Below are 17,377 nucleotides of genomic sequence, written 5' to 3'. Positions count from 1 at the left end.
TATAAGTGGAAATATACTACTATTTTGGGAGTAAATATTAAACAGCACATCTTCTAAATCTACAGTGAAAAGAACTGGTCATATATTCCCAGCACTTTTCAATGTAAAATTACAGTGTAGTAAGCTACGTCAGGCTGTTAACATACATCTTGTTCTTTCTATACTATTTTTGAGAGCGGCATTAAAGGAAATTCCAACAGAGCAAAACAAACACATTCCTGGTCCATTTGTATTGTTTTAATATTATTATATTTAAATGTGATAACAACACAAGATTTTGAGTAATTCTAGACCAGTGGCGTCTAATATATTGGTGTGTGTAATTTGCAACTATTTAAGCATTTACATGAACAGTTAGAATAAACCTTAACTGAGATCAGCTGACAAGAGGGCCATATTTGACCGGTTATTTGTGACCACTAGCCAGTTATCACACTGTTGTCGCTGTTCTGGTTTTTCTCATCATGCTGTATGTCTGTCACACTGTTGTCGCTGTTCTGGTTTTTCTCATCACGCTGTATGTCTGTCACACTGTTGTCGCTGTTCTGGTTTTTCTCATCACGCTGTATGTCTGTCACACTGTTGTCGCTGTTCTGGTTTTTCTCATCATGCTGTATGTCTGTCACACTGTTGTCGCTGTTCTGGTTTTTCTCATCACGCTGTATGTCTGTCACACTGTTGTCGCTGTTCTGGTTTTTCTCATCATGCTGTATGTCTGTCACACTGTTGTCGCTGTTCTGGTTTTTCTCATCACGCTGTATGTCTGTCACACTGTTGTCGCTGTTCTGGTTTTTCTCATCATGCTGTATGTCTGTCACACTGTTGTCGCTGTTCTGGTTTTTCTCATCACGCTGTACGTCTGTCACACTGTTGTCGCTGTTCTGGTTTTTCTCATCACGCTGTACGTCTGTCACACTGTTGTCGCTGTTCTGGTTTTTCTCATCACGCTGTATGTCTGTCACACTGTTGTCGCTGTTCTGGTTTTTCTCATCACGCTGTATGTCTGTCACACTGTTGTCGCTGTTCTGGTTTTTCTCATCATGCTGTACGTCTGTCACACTGTTGTCGCTGTTCTGGTTTTAGTCTCCGCGCTGTACGCCCATATTTTTTTTTATATCTTCCGCCCTATTGTTGAGGCAATGACTTACGGAACATCTCCTCGTGATCCAATATTTACATAAATATTAACATAAATATATCTGGTTTTATTAAGTTTTCTTCCATGTTACACATCGACAATAAATGAATGTGTTCTGTATCTTGCAGGTTGTAGTGTTGTGATTAAGGCAGAAGATTTGAACAAAGGTGTACTGGTAAACTCTTTATTTATTTAAATGATTGGATATTTAAGGTGTACTCAAGAATATTTATCTAATGCGACGGCGGCCAGTTTCATGGCGTTACGAAACCCTGCAAAGCCCCGCGGATACCCATGACCATCCGCAGGTTGCTGATAGACCTTTCCGTGTACGGCCGGAGAGCAAGCCAGCATAAGGTGCGTTTGAACTCACGTCGACCGCATTGGTGAGGTCCTCCCACCCCTTATACTATAACTGGGGAGTTAGGGCATGTCCTACATGAGATTAAGTCCATGTCGGAAGTTAACGTATTTCACACTTTAAGTTGCATCTACACAAAACTGTACTTTTAATGGGATAGTTTGTTCATAATCGTTGAACTACGAGATTTTACTGAAGCGAGGAATTTATTTATTTTATTTTTGTCAAACCAAAGAATTTTACGATGATGTTCAGTTCCATGGGTGCATGGGTGATTTATTACTTAATGTGAGAGAGTCCAGCATAAACTACCTACTTTTGGCAAGATGCTGACAAATTAAGCTTTCCCACGTGTGACGTACAGAATTCCGTCCAAAACAAAAATCTTAAAAATAAAACATAAATAAAGGTAATATTGGATGTAGTTTCCAAGGGCCTATGCACTTATGCTAACTTGTCTGTGTGTGTCTGTGTGTGTGTGTGTGTGTGTGTGTGTGTTTTTTCTGCCCTTTTTCAACTGTACGGGTTATGGAAGTAAAGGTTACTGTGTGCGTGTAAATTGGTGATTATGTGTTGACACATAGAAATCCCACTAATGTTGCTCGCAGTTCGTACCACAACATCCTGCTCTGACCTGAGACAATACATAACAACATAGCGACTAACTATTCACTCAGACAGGTTAACGGCAAAATGGACACCAAAAGAGACGCGTTGAACCCGAGGCGCATGCGCAGTGAATTGCAACATTCCATGACGTCCTGTGACCCTGCAGACCGCGGACCAATCAGCGTCCGACTGAGCGCTTTTGCGGTGGGCGTGACGACAAGTTGCTGGCCGGCCGGCCCGGCTGAATGCTTAGTTACTGGAGAGATCAGCGTATATAGCAGAGCGGGCGAGAGTGGCGGCTGGAGTAGATCGCTGTAACTATACAGAACAGAAAGCTTTACTTACTCGCGGGAGGGTAAAACCTTGAGAGAAAAAAACAACACCGACAAAATGGCTGATTGGCAACACGGATTATTCGGCTGCTTCGACAACTGCGGCTTGTGCATCATCACCTACTTTGTGCCTTGTTACACCTTCGGTAAAAATGCAGAGAAGATGGGAGATAGCTGCCTACTTTGCGCCCTCGGATTCGTGTGCGTTGGTCCCATCCTCGGCTGCCTCATGCGATCAAAGATTCGGGAGTCGAAAGGCATCGCCGGCAGTTTGGTATCGGATATATTAATGTGGTGGTGTTGCCCTCTTTGTGCCTTGGTTCAAGAAGCTCAAGAACTCGATACTGGGGTGCAGGGACAGGCGATAGAACGTCAGTAGTCCCAACACCCTAACCGTCTGTGATATAGTTCTCTCCCATTCGACTGACCACTTTTACAACAACAACAAAGGAAAAAAATTGCCGGCCCCTTTTCGAGAAAGATGAGCCGGACAGCCATTATTTTAATTTTTCTTTTTAGTTATCTTTTTCGAAAGACCCACAAATCGAATTTAGTATTGACCCCTTCAAGTGAGGCCTTGATCGGACATGCTACGGTGCGATTTCATTCAGAGAGCTAGACACGCCCAAAACCTGTTATTCGAACCCTGGGAAAGTCTGAGAGATCTAGATCCCAGCGCGAAGAGTGTGCACCATATACAAGACCGTAAATAATACCAGAACAAGGAGAACTGAAGGGAGGTTTCTGATGGATATTGTTTGGGGTTGTTTTGTTCGCCAGGAGAAAAACAAAAGAGCACAAGTTAACGGAAAAGAATTGACTACCGAGAGATCCTGATGAATTATGTTATGAAAGAACTACCTCCTGTTCGGAACGGGATTTTGAAGTGTGTGTGACCAGCTATACGGTGTTATAGGAAATAGGCGATTGTGCAAGGCATTTTACGAACGGCCAGCTCAAGTTCTCGTGATGGGATGTAGTTACTTGTTATCAGAACCCCACCCCCACCAGCACACAGCTGGGATGTTCCCAGTAGGCAGAAAAACCACCCATTTTACGGAGGCATGAAGAAAAGACCAGGTATATTCTGTCGAGAACAGATCTACATTTTTTTTCAACGGGAATTGATTACGATACTACTCGTGGATTTGCAAGAATTATTAACATTGGAGTGGCGTCCATATTGTTACAACCACTGCATGTATAGAAGAGGATGAAACAGTGTGGATAAAACAACCTGTCGCAGCAAGGATTAAAAAAAACTGATATCATGTATGGTTGAATGAAGCCCATCTTGTTTAATAACTGATGCTTTATTTTACTGTGTGTGTGCGTGAATTACTCGCCAGTTTCGAAATCCACTCCACTATCCCCCGCACCCATGTAGAGCCTCAGTTAGAAGAACCCGTGATTGTGGTCCCCATCTCCCGCCAAGTTTAACCTAGCTGCTTGTGAAACATCGCATTCCGTTACGCTTGGTTAAATAATGAGGAGACGTCTGCAAATATTAGCTTCTCGGAGCATCTCAGGCGTGTGGTATTGTGGGTGCGTATTTGTATTTGTAAGATAAATTGTATCCACGCAGTTTTTTTTTTTTAACAAATTGTAAGCTACATCCTTCCCCCTTTTTGTATTCCCCTTAGCTCGGTGACTTCAAAACGCACGTTCGCCAGGATTTCAACGCAAGTGAAGCCTAAAAAGCTGTATAGAACAATCAGTTGTCCCAAATTTTCAGTTGGTGTTGACAAGGGATGTTGTTGCTCTTTGTAACTATATGAATTTTTATATTTTAGTGTGGAAGATTGTAAACTGGCGCAATGAAAAAATGTAGACAAAAGTCTGTTGAACGATTTTCGCAAAATTACTCTACAATCGATATTTTAGTCCTTTGTTGTTGTTTTTTAAGCTTGGATATTATATTTTTGAATTATATTATTCGCCTGTTCTAATATGTTCAGAAATACTTCTAACCCGTTTTCACCAAGGAAAAGTCTTGATCATATGATTAGATACGATAATATACGACAGATATAAGACATCTCTTTCTTCGCCAGACAACTTATATCATTTGTTATGCAGGGTTTTGTTGACAAAGGCTCCAGGAGAACACAAACGCCATTGATCGAGTAAATAAGCTACAAAGAGAATGTTATAGAGAGGTTGGCAGTCGCTAAGTATGCTATTGCAGATGTTTGGTGAACAAGTTTGTTTTCGTCGCCATAGAGACTTGACAACACAAGTCATGACGCATGGTATTAGCCATGTCCGTTTGGCTTCTGGTCTTGGTACACTGTAAAAAAAAAATTAAAAAAAAAACACCAGGCGGTGGTTCAGACGCGTTACATTGTGTCAACGTGTGCTCATCAATCTTTTTTTGTCTTCAAATCTATAAAGCTCAAATCAGCTTGAATGGTTCTATTTTATGTACCTGTCTACCGGCATTCCTCGATGGCAGTCATTTATTTTTATCCTATATTTGTATTAAAATCCGATTGAAGTGAATGGTTTTATTATTGAAGTTCTTTATTATGTTTTGTTTGTCTTAACAACTTCTGAGGTCGCGCTATATTATTTGCCCTATTGAAACTGAACTTTCTAACCGTTTAGTCAATGGTGAATTACCTCGGTTGTTCCAAGATTATTAAGTCTTATTTTCACTCGACGGAAGCGATTCCGCAAATCGTAAAGGATGGAAACTATTAGAAACTTAACTTAGCTGTGACTGAGCTGTACATTTCACATAGCCCCATGTTTCTTAGTGAGATCACGCAGAAGGGTTTCGGGGGTGCATGCATGACCGGTTGTCCAAGGATGTATTAAGTGCGGTGGTGTAAACGTGTAGAACTCGTGCCACTACAGATGAACAATGCTCATACGGAGGGACTATGTCCGAGGAAAGTCGGAATGTGTGATTGTAGTCCAAACGTACACGCTGTAAGCTTGTCCTAGTTTCATGGACTGTGGTCCTCAGACAAAAGGAAGCGAGTGACAAATATAGGTCAGTACTGAGAAAACACTATTTCTGAATTCCTAATGGCATGAAATATCTGTTTTCTTTAACCGACGCATTCCCTTGTAACACTGTTACCAAGGTTTTCCGTTTTGTGCAGGAAGGGCTGTAAGAAATAATGTGGGATTTAAATGTGCTTCTGTCAACCGATTTGCTTTATCAGAGGATGGCGGTATGATCAGTGCTGCAAAAGGCACCGCGCGGAAGCAGTTTGAAAACACAACTTGACTAACTCTAGGCTGTACATCTCATATTGTCCCACCTCCACCAGGCTGAAATCATGCAGAAGGTTTTAGAAAGGTTTAACAGAATTTTCAGGATCACCGAATTTGATCCAGGAGAGATCAAATGGGATAGGGGAAGCTGTGATTGTTGTACAATCCTTGGTACACTCAAAAAAAAATAATAATAATAATCTGCTAATTTTATCTGAAAGTGGGTTGTTTGATTGATAGTAGAACGTATTCTGTTATTTCAGCAGATTATGCTGTTAATTATAGGCCACCTATTCTATTAATTCAACACAAAGATTGTATTAGACTAACAGCATATCATGTTGAATATGACACATTGATGTTATAATAACGGAATACATTCTAGCATCATTCAGCCAACAGACATCGAGTTAAAGTAAACATTATTTTTTTGAGTGTAGGTTTCTGCAAATCCGTGTCATATATGCCATTTCACTCTCAGCTGTCATTTGATACAATGCCAATAATGTACCGAAGATTTCTGACAAGAAATCAATCAGTGCAAATCTTGTGGAATATTTGCTTTTACTTTAGAATAGACCAAATTACCGTTCACAATTTATCAGCCTCGTCTGTGCTAATTATACATTTCAAAATCGGCAATGAAGTTCCCGAATTTTACAATGCAGGTCGCATTCTAACTTCTCCAAAGGTCAGAATCATATTAACACTATAAATATTATAGATAAATATCTGATTTCGTGGCATGCTGAAACTGACAGTTCATAACATCCTGCCTGAAACTCAACTCGCATCCTAGTAAACACTGGCATGTAGCTGATCTAAAGCCGGCTTTGAAACTTGATACTTCCGGGTCATAGCAGAGGTTGTCCAAGCACCGCTTGTCGCTGTACCGTGGTGACTGTATCTGTGGTAGATTTTCCCATGTAATGGCGACTCTGATGCGAGCTGAAATTATCCTTTTCTTGCTATGCATGGGTAATAGTTTAATAGTTTGTACAAAATGCCATTTCTAAAGCAGGAATGAACAACAGTGATACAATCCCCACTGGGTCACGCAATGTTTGCGAAGCAATGTACCAAGTACAAATGCAGCTTATGTCATACCGCAAGCGTCGGTGTCGGTGTCGGCGTCCAATAGCAAGGAGAGCAATGTTAAACAAAATCTTATGAGTGATATCTTGAAAAGTACTGCATGTATTGAGCTCAGGTCTTGCACATACGTAGAGCACAATAACATGAGAGGTATGTTCCATCGCTGATTCGCTGTATGCATATTAAATACCGTAAATTACATGATTCATAACTTCGTCTATTATGTATTACAATCAATGTTAAAGAAAATGTTAGGGTGGTATCTCAAAAAAGTACCTCATATATAGAGCTCAGATTTCACACACATGTAGAGCACAAAAAAAAATTAGTGAGATGTCCCATGGATGATCCGCTCTGTGCGTATTAATTACCGTAAATTATCAAATTCACGACGTAGTGTAATGTCATCAATGTTTGAAGTAAATGTTAGGGGTGGTATCTAAAAAAAGAATGGTATGTAATGCGCTCAAGTTTAACATACGTATACAGCACTGTATAAGTTTTCCATTCATGTGTCTCTTACAGGCGAGCACCTTGGTAGCCTTGCCACCAAGTCTAATTCATACTCGCATTATTAAGCCTTGACAAATAAGAATCCGTGAAATTGTACATGCTCCAAAAATATCTTGTTAAATTTAACAGAAAATCTGTTGTAATGTGATGATAAAATGTATTATGTTATTCCAACAGATTATTCTGTTAAATATAACCCACATATTCTGTTGATTCAAGATAGAGATTCTAACAGACTTACAGAATGTTATATTGAATATACGACAATATTGTGTTATAATAACGGAATACATTATAACAGTCAGACAAACAGACTTCCTGTTAAATTTAACAGAGTAATTCTTTGAGTGTACATCACGTGATGGCGTTGATGGGACATTTTATCGCGGCGTAAATGGCATGATTGTCTTATACTATACGCTAACAAGGTACAAGCGCGTCTCAAGCGAATCATTTCTCTAATGCTCAGCAGAACAAGATGAAGTCAGTGCGCATGTGTGAATGTCAGTATACATCTTCTGGTCAGATAACATCCTGCGCAATGCGACGCCAAAGTGATGAATGAAATTAGGGTATGGGGATATATTATGAAGAAAGAAGGCCAAGTATATTACTTGTAGCGTTTTACCCGGCCCAAGAAATTGATAGCTTTCGAGGATAGATTTAGATTTAAGATAAAAGCGGTTTATTTTGCACGGGCGTTATTTCCTTCTTCTGTTTCGCACGTGGGTGTATAGAAAGTGTGTTTCTTTTTTAAATTAATTTTCTTTCTGACATAGTGCTTTCTGGGATGGTTGCCATAGGTTGGCTATAAGTGTTAGATACTAGTATAAGGCGCGACACTCCTAATCATGAGGGACCACTTCGGTGGCCTCATGGTTAGAACCTCCGCCTCGAACTCGGTAAACCGGGGATCAAACCCGAGTCGGGTCATACCAAAGAAGTACCAAAAATGTACTTGTTGCTCCTTCGCTTGGTCCTTCGCACTGAGAGGTTAAAGTAAGGAAACACAACTGGTTGGCCTGGTGTCAGTTTAATGTGATTGGGTTTGGTGTATAACATCCAGCATACGTACTAACCATAAGGCACACGTGGCGCGGGTTCAATCCCAGCAATGGACAGATCACCACCCCACACACACATACACACACACACACACCCATGCACACACACACACACCACCACTCTCACTATTCGCAGAGGCCTTGGTGAATGTCTATCGGATATCTATGGTCGGCCTGCCCGTTTGCGTAGTTTTAGGTTAAGTCTCTAAGACCACTTGTCAAAGTTCCAGTAATGTAACGTGCAAGTCATTTAAGTACGTCACAAGCTGGAGAGTTCGTCAGTAACTTGCCAAATATCGGTGGTTTAATCTAAGCACTCCAGTTTTGTCCAGTACTAAAACAGACTGTCAATGTGTAAGTGTAAAATTTTCGATCACACAATGGCCCCCTATCAAGAATCTATCACTCCTTGGCTAATTGGTTTATAATGAGGCAATATGCTAGTTGGAGAGCACAGACCCCAGAGCTGCCGACCCCGCCCCTTTCTGCCAGTAAGGTGAGTAGAAATGCTGTAGGGGAGGAGTTCGCTGAAGGGTGAAGGGAGGGGGGTCTCGAAATATCGACACCTGTCGCTAGAACTAAAACAGAATATTAAATCTATCACTGGCATTTGGTTAATTGAACTTTTTAGTTCCCCAACGCATGTAGAAATCAGCATTCATAAATTTTCATTGGTGTCAGAATGATAATTGTGCGCAAACTCCGCACACTGAGGGCACATATATCAACACTGTCTATTTAAACATACCAACTACAGCATTCCCTGCCCTAATGTACATACGTGTACGTGTAGTGTCTATTTTCCTATCTATGTTTTAGTTGTAACTGCTCATTGGTTCGCAGAGCGATGGTGTTGCAAAAGTCTGTCTGCACAGCCCGTGGCCTCCAGGGCATGATTATGTTGTGAGCACAATCAGTAATATGCATTTCACTAATCATGAGTTTCTCTGTAAGAAAATAATCACATTTTGTTGAAGGGACGTATAGCGTTAATATAGGTGATAAGTACTGTTTATTATGTAATACAAACCCACACGCAAGCTCAACAAGAGGCTTATCATTGTGCACAACAGCAGCATGTACACACTAAATACACAGGCTTTTGACGACGGTAACGCCACATACACGCGAACCTGGAACGAGTGCTCAGTCTCACGCCACAATTGCAGCTTGATACAGGTGTCATTTTGTCACTAAATATAGACCCTAAGCAAAATCTCGACACGACGAGATCTGTTACAGAGATATATCATCGTGACAAGCTTGAAATCAAGCTGTTAGACAGCCATTGTGTCAGCAGTTTGCAACAGAAACGTTCTTTTTTATTTAAACACTCAATGTTTATCATTTGCTGCTATGACAACCTGCGGAGGCTTTCTTGCTGCGACAAGCACATGCTCCTTGCAGTGCATGTACCGCTCTCTTCGCTTGCTGTACACCACTGCCACCAGTAAGCTGGTGACCTTTGGAGCCTCTTGTGATGCGCGTATAAGCTTGTTTAGGCTTAGCCTCACCATTGCATGGCGTCCTCGTGCGAAACAACTTTATCGGCATTCATCAACTAAACTCTTTTAGATGTTGGTTAAAATCATGTTGTGGATACTTTAGATCTCATGTGAACTCATGTGAATGAAATATTATTAGAAACAAATGTTGAGACAGAGATGTTTGTTTTCTGATATCACTTCCTTCCTTACCACCGTAACCCAAGAGACCTCGGTGTTGTTGAAGATGTCTGTACAAAATTTGCTAGTGGTGGCAGTGATGTAAAGCGAATGTTCGATAGCGGCGCACGTGCAGTGAGAAGTATGCGACTAGCCGCTCAATACCTCGCAGTGTCCTTTCGTCTGTCGATTGACCAATTTGTCGTATTTTTGGCATCCTGTTTTATAACATGGTCCGTTTACTCACCTAAGGAAGGGTCTGCGCGCATGACGATACGAACTGTGGCGTCTGTACCAGTATTACAAATGCACTTGTTTGTAATATTCGTTCGCTCTGCTGATGGTTTCTTTTAATATAGCACAGAATACTATTTATTTATTTATTTATTTATTTATTTATTTATTTGCTTGGTGGTTTACGCCGTAGTCAAGAATATGAACGTTTTATACAAGACGACAATATACGCAATCGATATTCGTTCAACGTTATGTAAATGGTCAGTAACGCAAAGGCGTTATTCGTCCACTGACAGAAAAATGGCCATAATTGTCAACTACGGCTCTTCAACAGTGCAAGACAAGCCGAGTCGAGAGCTCACAGTAAAGTCGTATGCTGTTCATATAGGAAAACATGTGACCTCGGTTGAACACGTCATGTTCCCCATCGTGTGAATAATTGTGTTCGGTATAGACTGTTCCTTACACGCCTATCGGGTTTAATCACGTACATTTTCAGGTGCTATTTTGTTATCTGATCTTTACATGCACAAATCTACCCACAAATGGACAAGGAAGTTTTAAATTTCATGGTAGATTTCATGTCTTACACATTCATCGATGAAGACCACTTGTCTTACAACAAAATGGCGTTACTTGCTTGAAGTCGGCGTTTTTACACAAGAACACACTGGTTTCCACCCACACCCATTAATCTGAGCGCTATCGTGTCAGTGAAAAAACTATGGAGACTTCAGTTAAACAATCAATCAGTCAGTCATTTACAAATCTGCACATTACGTGAATTAAGAATCTCGCATGATCTCGTGAGAGCGGCCACATTTATTTTATGGTCATTGGCGATGGCATTTGTTAGCGCCATTATGTCTTCACTAAAAGTTTCTCTATTTCCAGGTTTGCATGGAGTTCTCCCTACATGACAACCTTTCCAGCCGGAAGTAATTTTGGTCTCATTTAGTTCAGTTTTATTACCGCCATTGCCAAGATGTTTTGTGAACAAACTGGTGACGTATCAGTCAGTGCAGTAATGCTGCAGTAGTACGCATGCACACAACGGGTCAAACGTGATATAAACAAAGAGCACATGGCCATTCACGCTTATACTACAACACTACAGACTTTAGCGACAACCCAAGATTAAGCTAACTAGCGACTTTCAAAAAAGTTTCAAAAAAATTATCAAAACCAATTTTTCGTAACTTTTCCTTCCTTTTATAACGCTGTAACCTTCGGACGGCGTCATGTACAACTTTCGCGAGAAGTTTGGTTTGAGAATTTTGGTAAAAACGTGGCCAGGTCTACTAGCTTTTAGTATTTTTTTTTACAAGTTTTCGACGTTAAAGTATGCGTTCCAGAGCTTCCGTGGTCGAGTGCTTTACATGCTAGAGCAGCGTAATGACCCAGAAGCCTCCTTCAGATTTCAGCTAACTTAAACTGCAGTTGATGTATACATGTACTTTTAACGGAGAATCTTTCAGAAAGTGCGTTACAGCACGTAAGCTTTACTCGTACCATATTTATTTATTTATTTATTTGATTGGTGTTTTACGCCGTACTCAAGAATATTTCACTTATACGACAGCGGCCAGCATTATGATGGGTAGGAACCGGGCAGAGCCCGGGGGGAAACCCACGACCATCCGCAGGTTGCTGTCAGACCTTCCCACGTACGGCCGGAGATCGCATTGGTGAGAGGCTCCTTGGTCATTACGCTGTGCTAGCGCGCAAACCAACTGAGCCACGGAGGCCCCCGTCCTCGTGCAAACTAAAGAGCTCTCTGTGTACAAGTTTATGACTCATGAACGTCTCTTTACAAACCTGCACATTTGTGCATATAGACGATCTCACTTACTTGTTCATTCTGACAAGGAGGCCCCGGTAATGGCATGCCAAGGCTACATAACCCTACATCCCACTGCCCACAGGCCATGTGTTCACCAGTAACCGTTAATAACTTCATTCTAAGTATGCAGCCGATTCAATCGCTCCTGCGCCAGTCCGAGATTTGAAGTGTTACTCGTCGTGAAAAAGAACGCCATGTTTAATAATAAGGGAAAGGAGAATGAGTTCAAAATGGTGTCTATTTTAGACGAGCGTGTGTATTTGAATTGAATGACTTGTAGTTCCGGGATGAGCTTACCTTTCACATGGCTGGGATACTTGCGTGGGAGATGCGCAGGGGCGAAAAACAACTTTCTCGGGATATATATACATCATTTACTAAGTTACATGAACTAGAGCTGATCTGGATCAATACAAACATGCACGCGGTCAAACCCGTACAATGTAAGCTGGTGTATATATACAATCAGAAAATCACTAACGCAATTAACTCCCGCGCTGGATTTCCAATAAACCTAGAGTGAGGCAGTCGTAGAAACAATGTCTCATCCATGCAAGGTCAGTACATGTAAACTAGATAACGAACGCGTTGTACATCGCGTCCAGGGATTTGGCATCCATGGCGTCACATTCTTGACAGCTACATGCACTAAGTTGTCAATGTTTATACATACAAGGCAGTTTTCTTGATACTAGAGATAATATTTATTTGGTATTCAATTATTTATTTATTTATTTGATTGGTGTTTCACGCCGTACTCAAGAATATTTCACTTATACGACGGCGGCCAGCATTATGGTGGGAGGAAACCGGGCAGATCCCGGGGGAAACCCACGACCATCCGCAGGCTGCTGTCAGACCTTCCCACACGGCCGGAGAGGAAGCCAGCATGAGCTGGACTTGAACTCAGAGCGACCGTATTGGTGAGAGACTCCTGGGTCATTACGCTGCGTTAGCGCGCTAACCAACTATTTAGTGTTTAAGACATCAGTTCTAGGCAGTTGGTGTCCAAATCATATTTTACTCCCACTCGGTACCGGCGTTATTACTCTCTAATCGTTCTTCACGTCATACTGTACTAAGATCGGTGTCCACGCCGTACTGTGCTCCGATCGGTGTCCACGTCATACTTTACTCTGATCCTCGTCATACTGTACTCCAATCGGTGTCCCCACCATACTATACTCCAATGGATGTCCACGCCATACTGTACTCCGATGTCCATGTCATACTGTACTACAATCGGTGTCCACACCATACGGTACTCCAATCGGTGTCCACAACATACTGTACTACAATCGGTGTCCACGTCAACCTGTGCTCAAATCCAAGGCCATTTTATATGGTGAACTTTAATTGCCACCCACATCATATTATACTCCATTCGGTGTCCACATCATATATTACTTCAATCGGTGTCCACGTCATGTAATACTCTTAATCGGTGCCCTCGTCATAATAAACTCCAATCGGTGTTGCAGGCTTTAGAAAAAGCTCATTAAAGCGGAATGTTACATGATTTTGTCGTAGGCTTCATTAGATTCACTTTGGTGAGATGTTGCATGGCTTTGTCGTAGGTTTCATTAAGCTCATTATAGAGAGATGCTACATGGCTTTGTCGTAGGTTTCATTAAGCTCATTATAGAGAGATGCTACATGGTTTTGTCATAGGTTTCATTAAACTCATTATAGAGAGATGCTACATGGCTTTGCCGTAGGTTTCATTAAGCTCGTTATGGTGAGATTTTACATCCCTTTTGTCGTAGACATCAGTATAAGCTCATTATAGCAAGATAGTACGTGTTTTTGTCGCAGACTTCAGTATAAGCTCAAAAGACTTTACATCTTTTGTCGTAGGCTTTACAACAGGATGTTACATGATTTTGACGTAGCCCCAACTGAACTCCTCGTGGCGAGGTGCTACATGCTTTTGTCGTACTCTTCATTAATCTCATTGTGGTGGGAGTTTACATCATTTGTCGTAGGCTTCTATGGACTCGTTATAGCAAGATGTTGCATGTTTTTTATCATAGTCTTAAACTCATCATAGCAAGATGTTGCATGCTTTTGTCATAAGCTTAAGCTCATCATAGCAGGACGTTGTATGCTTTTGATCACTGCAGTCAGATATCATGTTTGCATGTTTCAAATTTCTTCAAACTTGACCATTTCGACATTAATGCAAGGCGATTTGTGTACTAAGAAAAAGATTAAATGTGTACACCCCTGTAGATTTGGGATTTTTATGAATTTGTGGAACATTTGTGTACGCATACGTACCGCTTTAGAAGACCTACACAAGAAGTATGGAAATTTGTGTGAAGTTTGTGTGCGTTTGTGTTATACAACTCACAACAGAAAAATTGTGCTCGCCTCAAGAAGGCTTCCACAAACATGAGGAAATTTTGTGTACGTTTGTGGTACACCTCATTCCAAATATGTTATTCACCTGAATCTGTGGAAAGCATACACTAACAGGTATAGGTGTGGGAAATTTCATTGCACGCATGGTACACATTCACAGGCCTACACAAACTCTGTATACACCTGTGGTACACATCGTACCATGTTATATATGTGCACCTTAAAGGCAAAGTAAACATGACAATGAACTGTGTATCAGAGGAAAGACCATTTAAAACGGTCCACTAAAATAGATCTATTATGTTTTTTACAGTTTGTTTAACCTAGTAAAATACATGTGAATGTTTTTTTCCATGATGACCTTTTCTGACCACAATGGAACCAGTGACGTCACTAAGGTTTTGGCTGCTTAACACACATTAGACTGCTACATTTCATCATTCAAAATGCATGTACACATAGATCTATGAATGCATCCGTTGATTTGATCTTCAAGCGAATTATTTCAGGCAAAAAGTATAAATGTAACGTAATTGATTCTGATTCTTCTGGTTCAGGCCACACCAGTTTAGAATGAAATCTTTTAACAGAATTTTATTACGTTAGAAAAATTCTAAAAATTAAGATTATCAATCAAACTATTTTCTGGATAGCTTTTAATAGTCTTTCATCTGATATATACTTCATTTTAGAGTGGCATTTTCCCTTAACAGAGACATAGGGCATATATTTCTATTAACACTTAAGTGGTGTACGAAAAGGACGTCCATCGAGTCACATTTGTTTTAAGTAGTGCATTAATACTGTTTGGGCGTGATCACGCGTTATCTCGTAATCTCTCTCGAAAAATATCCCCGATAGTTAAACTTATATCCTGTAAACCACTACATCACGACATGTCAAGGTTAAATTTCGCCCCTGTTAGGATAGACTTTGTGACAGTGGTTATGTTGCTAACGTATATATCTTGCTTCCCTTTTCTGCCTTTGAAAACGTCGTATATACATACACTCATTAAGAAGTCGACGCGGTGTGTTAGAAGACGTATGTTCTTGTACACAGTACCGGTATTTACTCCAATGATTGGATTTATTTATTTATTTATTTATTTATTTGATTATTTATTATATTACTCAAGAATATTTCACTTATACAACGGCGGCCAGCATTATGGTGGAAGGAAACCGAGTACAGCCGGGGGAAACCCATGACCATCAGCAGGGCTGCTGTCAGACCTTCCCACTTACGGCCGGAGAGGAAGCCAGCATGAGCTGGACTTGAACTCACAGCCACCGCATTGGTGAGAGACTCCTGGGTCATTACGCTGCGCTAGCGCGCTAACCAACTGAGCCACCCATTGACTGGGGGATTGTTTTCTAATTTGGAAAACCAAACACCAAATTTCGTAATTCGTACACGTTTCGATTATCCCATAAAGTGTTTACACTTATAATATTTCAAGCATTTTGACCTTCTTCAAAATTATCTTCAAAATTTTTTGTTTCATTCTTTTTTCAAATCAATTTTCAAGCAGAATAGAATCTGAAGACATTATATATTTGGCTGAAAAGTACAAGGTAAGACATCCAGTAGACAAGAATTAAACTGTTATTCAATACATTACAGTTGTTTACTGTGTTACATTATCACAGGGGCATTTTAGGGTCGATGAAAACAGATCTCCTAGAAGTATGGTGTGTATACAGCAATATCTGTGCAGAGTTGTTGCTGTCTCGCCCGGTTGTTTATGTACAGTGTCAGGGCGAGGTGATGGCAGTGGGGTGGGCGTCATAGTGGGGGGAGGGGGGTCATATGGGGGGGGGGGGGTAGTGGGGGGTAGTGGGGGGTGATGGGAGGGGGGCGGGGTAAGAGGGCTTTTCTAGGGGTGGGGAGCAAAAGACGCGTGGCCCAGACGTTTACAAAACTGGTCCCCCAATATCCAGAAAGGAAACAGGTTGCCTCAGTCCATGCATCTACAGGACAAGCAGAAGGCAGTTGTGAATTCCATGTTATAGCGTTGTAAATTGGTCGATCTGCAGGTTGGTCAAATTTTTGACATTTAATGAGTTCTACAAGGACCTGCGTGCAAGACGACACGAAATCGCGAATTTGTGCTTGTTATGTCGTAATTCCAATAAAAACTTTTTGATTATATTTTTGAGACCTCTGAGTTAAAGTTAAATGCCATTTATAGAGATACAAATATTACGTTTGACTTTATATATTATAAGCAATATAATTACACATTTTCACTTTTAAGGCCTCTGTAAAAAACATGTGCATGTAATTTAAAATCGCACAGAATCGCATGCTTAGTCTATATGACTGAACAGAATTCAGTGCGGAGCAGAATTCTGTTATTTGTGATTATGACTGCAGAACAGAATTCTGTTATTTGTGATTATGACTGCAGAACAGAATTCTGTTGCTTGTGATTATGTCCTTTATACGAGTACACACAACACACAACGCCTGTGTGCTAAGGTAACTAACCACTGTAACGCATCTTGGTCACGTATATAAGCAAATCGTGGATGGGACTGAAGACAGATACGATGTCACCCCTGGGGATAGATGGATGTATACATTGTTTGCCTTGCGGTGGATATACTTACACCCAAACAGTGGCCAAAAAACCACCCAGGGGATGAGGCATTTCTCGAAGCATGATATGTCATTCCGTTATGTCTTCGGTTGCAATGGTAAGAAAACTAATTGTAAAACGTGACCATTCAAACCGTGCCACCAGTGGTATTAAACTTTGGCCAACTAGATTTGATCATGACTAATTTGACTGTGTTTTGACGCCATGCTCAAGAATTGTTCAGTTGTATGATGATGGCGAGTTTGACTGTATTTGAAACCTTTTCTTAACGAATGAAAAGCCCGAATGGCCAATATAGGTCCAACACAGAACTTCTGTATGGCGTAA

The 17,377-nt window shown here is 40.9% G+C and overlaps 1 protein-coding gene across 1 annotated transcript; it reads right to left on the bottom strand.

Moving 5' to 3' along the window:
* Positions 1-419: 419 nt before the first annotated feature.
* LOC135464446 (uncharacterized protein DDB_G0273453/DDB_G0273565-like) lies at positions 420-2,701 on the bottom strand. The gene is made up of 2 exons (XM_064741872.1): positions 2,623-2,701; positions 420-1,051 (listed from the first exon to the last, which is right to left on the bottom strand). The coding sequence occupies exons 1-2, from the start codon at positions 2,699-2,701 to the stop codon at positions 420-422; spliced, it is 711 nt and encodes a 236-aa protein (XP_064597942.1).
* Between the last annotated feature and the right edge of the window lie 14,676 nt (positions 2,702-17,377).

This window comes from Liolophura sinensis, chromosome 4 (assembly GCF_032854445.1).
Source record: "Liolophura sinensis isolate JHLJ2023 chromosome 4, CUHK_Ljap_v2, whole genome shotgun sequence".
NCBI lineage: Eukaryota > Metazoa > Mollusca > Polyplacophora > Chitonida > Chitonidae > Liolophura > Liolophura sinensis.
The sequence above is the reverse complement of the archived record's forward strand: the minus strand, read 5'-3'. Positions and strand labels throughout refer to the sequence as shown.

Excerpts from the sequence above, each read along its gene's own strand:
- LOC135464446 (XM_064741872.1), bottom strand. The coding sequence starts at position 2,701 with ATGCCTTTCGACTCCCGAATCTTTGATCGCATGAGGCAGCCGAGGATG. Across the intron at positions 1,052-2,622 it reads CACGAATCCGAGGGCGCAAA|ACGTACAGCATGATGAGAAA; the intron begins GTAGGCAGCTAT and ends ACAGTGTGACAG.